We start from the raw sequence: 5065 nt of genomic DNA, 5'->3' as shown, positions 1-5065 counted from the left end.
GCCCTATTTTTTGGGATAATATATTTTGAAATAGTAATTTTTTAGTGAATGTATGATTAGAAAATAGGAAAATTTTTTAGATTTACGTGTATATTATTTTATTGAAAAATATATGATTGAAAATGAATTTTAAAAAAATAAGTTTTGAAAATAATGAGGCTCAAATATGCGCTAAATATCATCTATAGACTTGTGTGTCTTCGGTGGCACGTGGGAACTAAAGCGTGATTGGCTGATCCCAATGAGAATGATTAGAGTGTTTTAATCATTTTAAACCTCAAGTCACCGCATCAAATGATGTAATGCACTCCCTTGTCTCCTTTTCTTTAACTCAAAGAATGTAATTAGTAATAAATTAGGAAATAATTTATGACTATTAAAACGTGTGATTTATGACTAAATATATAATTGTAACCTATCAATTATTTTTTTTTTTTTGTGACCGTGATCTTTTATAATTTGTAACTAGTATGTGTCCATGACCTGTTTAATTAAATATAAATCACAGATTGTTATCAGAGGTCATATTATGGCCACCTAATTTTTGAAAGATTTCATCAATTTCTTAAATTTGAAAATGTATTTTCTAAAAGAATGGTAGTTTTCTATTTTTCTCAAGTTTTTATTTGTTAAAAAATTAGTTAAATTTTGTTGGAACCATACTTTTATTTATTTTTATCATATATTTCATGATATCCATTAACTTTCAAAAAAAAAAAATCACATTAATTTTTTTCCCGTAAATTAAACAAAGCATTAATATAGTATTAACTAACATATAAAATACCATACCATATGGGATTCCATGTTTAAACCCCACACCATATGTCCATAATCATCACATTCCTCCACTTTTTAAGCCACTCTACTTAAGAGAAAAAGCTACTAAATATTAAAAAAGAAAACCCTAATGAAATACACACACAAGCATATTGGATTCATTATTATTTTTCTTGCAAATATAGGTTGTACGTTGGTGGTCAAACATTTTCAGTTGACTGAGAAAGTAGTGGGTGAGTTATGGAGGTCTTGACGTGACTTGGCGCTCTGGTGTTGGATTGGTCTGCGGGGGACTGAATCGCTGCCCTTTGCGAATATTTCCTTTCTTCGTTTTTCCCCCACAGCACTAAGTACAACCCTGCTATGATCAGTACTGCTCCAACGATCCTGTACATCACAATCATGAATAAGTCTTTTGCTGTGTTTGACCACCAGAGCTAGTCAGAAATGTAAATCATCCAAACGGTCCTGAACTTCATGAAACTTTCAATTTCATCCTTCAAAATTCAATTTTTATTATTTTGGTCCCAAGAAAAAAATAATATAGTTTCAACCATATATCATATATTTCATTAGTTTTTATCAAATTCTATTAAAAATTCGATTGTGATCTACTCCAAACAAGGGTAAAGTTTTAAAATTGAAGGATGCTGAACATGGTAATATATTAAACATCTATCGAGTTTCATAATTAGTGATGGTTCATTTCACAAGACTTTTGAAAAGTAAAAAAATTGTTTCTGAAACTAAAAAACTATTTTTGAATTATTTTCTAAAAATGCTTAATTTGACTAGAAGTATTTTTAGAGAAAAATGAATTAAAATAGATTTCTCTTGAAACTCTTCTACAAGGAATCAATACAAAGTAGAAATCTCGTCAAACATGCCCTAAATATCATTTCAAACTTCAATGTTATAATATTTTTATTAAAAAATTTGATAAGATCCAATTAATTAATGTTGGCAAGAGGAAAATGAATAGAAAGAGTACCCTCCCAAGTAGAACTCCTCTCCTAAAGCAATGGAGGCCATAATGGCGACAACGAGGGTCTGAACAGGCTGATACACCGCCACGAAAACGGGGCCACCCCTATCAATGCACCATATCTGTACAGCGAATGCGATCCCAGATGCCACCACTCCCTGCCAATTCATTCATGTATGATGTATACCCTAGTTTAGTTTTGCTGTCATTTCATATGCCCAGACAAACACACGCTTACAAATCACACCCAACAACTCCAAGATACAGAAGGATTATTTGATCGATCTTGTAGAAGTTTGAACTGTTTGACAGACGCATGTGTGATTTAAAATTTTGTGCAACAAAACAAAAATGATCATTTACCGCATAGAAAACACTGAAAAGCTCTCCACCAGAGTGAATAAGCCAAGCCTGAGCATCTCTCTCGACGAATGCAGCAATTACAAGAAACTGGATAACTCCAAAGAAACACTGGTACGAAGTAAACGAGAGCCGGGCTGGGTATTTCTTGAGAATCGGTGCCTGGAGTACGAGCCAGCCAGACCACGACAGGCAATGGCCAATCAAGAAAATGCAGCCCAGTGTCCAGTTCTTTCCCTTGGCATCGCCGAGGGAAAGAAATATTGGGGAAGCACTTTGCAGTGGAGTAGTAGGGCTGTATATTGTAGGACCTTTGTAAAGTGTAATTACAGAAGCTCCTGCTACGCAGAGAATTGTCCCGGCAACCTTTGATATCCCATCTTTTCGATCCAGTCTCACTTTTTCGATCCTGAAAATATTGTTTATTTATAAAAATTAAAAAAAAAAAAAAAGAAAGAAAAAAGTACAACTTATGATCTTGACAAAAAAAAGATAGAATTTTCTGTAATCTTTATACAGTGTGTTTGCATGTACTTATATTAGATGCAGTTATTCTTAGCTTGCCTGAGTAATACAGCCATAAGGAATGTAATGGCTGGCACAGAATTTTGAATTGCAGAAGCAAAAGTTGGCGATGTGTTTTCCAAACCTAGTAAGTAGAATCCTTGATTTGCAGTTATCCTGTCATTTTTGTCCAAAATCGCTTAATTATTACACATATTCTTGAAAGATAAACCACAACGGGATTCGACAATCGACAGTACTCAATGGATTATCCAAGGAAAAAAAAAAAAGTTAAATCTTTTTGTTTGTAGTAGTACGTATGATCTAATAAATATCATACCCAACAATTGCGAGGAGGAAGAACTGAAGGAGGAAATTCCAATTAAGAGGAGGCCTTTCTTTCCTGGGTGATACGATCAAACAAAAAGAAAAAACATTATAAGATTCATTGAGCTCAAAAAATTCAGAATATATGAATTTGAAACAAACAAAATGATATTCACTGACATACTTTTCAAGAAAATAGGCAAAGGGCAATAGAAGAAGCAAGGCAAGGATGTTTCTATAAACTGGGAACACAATTTTGCTGATTCCCATGTTAAGAGCAAATCTTGAAACCACATGGAAACCTGCATATCCAAATTGCAAGGCCAACATGGCCAAGTGCAGTTGAAACTTTTCTGGGATTCCACATATTCTTCTTGCCGCTACTGCACCGTTACCAGTATCCGCCATTACAGAACTGTAAATAGAGAGGAATGTGTTCGAGTTTAGATGAGTTTAGTATAGAGTTTAGGGGTGATATAAATAGTTACAAGGAAGGTTAATGAATTGAGGTTTGACCCTACGATTGGCCCACAAAGGACATTTGAATCAACTGTTCATCTTCTATTATTTTTGGTTGTCATTCTCCCACATTCTTCTCTGTTCCTCCTACCCCACCCCACACCTCTCCTCCACCCCTTCTTGGCTGACAAGACAACCCCCATCGCACTACCGAAAGAAAAAGAAACACACGCACGCACGTACACTGTGTGTTATGTATTTATATATCAGGGTTCTGTTTTGGAAGCATGCTATTAATGATGATAATTGAGGAGAATGGCCAGGGTGGTGGTGAGCCGCCATGCGCACGGGGAAAGGCGGATGGGTACACCAAGCTTCCTGTTTTAGTTCATTCGTTAATATTCATATTTCCCCTCACGTTTTCGATGTAATTTTGTATGTAAACTCAAAAATCTTATACTTTTTGAAAAAAAAGTCACGAGTACAGAAAATATTTGACAAATTTATTATCAAAGCTGACGTAACCAAATGTGATTCACCTGTTTCTTGTTTATTTTTTCCACCTTCCAATGAATGCATGCCAAGTATAGTATTTAAACATTTTTTGTCAAATTTATCAATACTTAGAGCACGATTGCTACTTTTTAACTTCACAATATTATTTTCCTTTTTTTTTTTTTTTTCACTTTACAAAATCTATTATGGAAATCAAATATGGACATAATTTTATCAATTGGAGTTTATAATTTTCAAAAAAGAAAAAGGAAAAATTGCAGTAGCAATCTCTAACCTTTTATTTTTTTGCGAATTTTATCCTAACATTCACTTTATGCTAACCATAGTGGCAAACCTTTTGAAAATATGCATACGTGGTTCAAATGGATAGAAATCAATCTATTTGACCATTTGTTGACTAAGAATGGTATAATTTGACCAAATTAAAAATGATAATTTTGCATTTTTCCACATAAAACAATTAACAAAAATAAAAAACAGAAATTAAACCCATTCCCGTCAAACTCCACCCTATCCCTACACCTACCCAAAACCAAAATATTGCTACACACCATCGCTCACAATCAGCCCATCGTGGTCGCCACCACCTCTTCCACCATGTTCTCTACTGCTAAATGGAACCCAAATCTTTGGGTCATCTTCTCCACTGCTTGATATAAAACTCATCATCCACCATAGATCCGTCGGAATATAAATCAGTAGTCGCCGTAGATTCGTCGGAATATTGTCCTTCTCCTTCTCCTAACTGCTTTGTGACGACCTCTCATCATCTCAATACTCCCTTGATATTGGTCCCGATGACATTTTTTGCAGTGAAATTTTTTACATTGAGATTTTTTTCCGATGAAAATTGATGAATTTTCAGAATTTTACAACTCTGGTTTCATCACTGCAAACCTGTTTGCATCAATTTCTATTAACAATAATATTTCAATTGATGGGTTTAAATTATGGGTTTTCAATTTTCATTGTGTTTGAGGTAGCGATTTTGAAATTGGCTGATATTATGTATTGTTTGTTTGAAATTTGCGTGTGGATGGTGGCTATGAGGTAGCGTGTTAGTGGATGGCAGTGGTCGGCCATGGCCGATTTTCAATGTTGTAGGTTTCGAGGGTGGGTAAGGGTGGAGGAGGG

General features: G+C 34.5%; 1 protein-coding gene across 1 annotated transcript; it reads right to left on the bottom strand.

Annotated features, from left to right (window-relative positions):
• Positions 1-744: 744 nt before the first annotated feature.
• Positions 745-3419, bottom strand: LOC111408916 (protein WALLS ARE THIN 1). The gene is made up of 6 exons (XM_023038763.1): positions 3141-3419; positions 2970-3032; positions 2690-2806; positions 2129-2534; positions 1772-1923; positions 745-1167 (listed from the first exon to the last, which is right to left on the bottom strand). Exons 1-6 carry the CDS (start codon positions 3362-3364, stop codon positions 981-983), a joined length of 1149 nt encoding a protein of 382 aa, XP_022894531.1. The 5' UTR covers positions 3365-3419; the 3' UTR covers positions 745-980.
• Between the last annotated feature and the right edge of the window lie 1646 nt (positions 3420-5065).

Source organism: Olea europaea, chromosome 14, assembly GCF_002742605.1.
Source record: "Olea europaea var. sylvestris chromosome 14, O_europaea_v1, whole genome shotgun sequence".
NCBI lineage: Eukaryota > Viridiplantae > Streptophyta > Magnoliopsida > Lamiales > Oleaceae > Olea > Olea europaea.
This window is presented reverse-complemented; position numbering and strand designations above follow the sequence as displayed.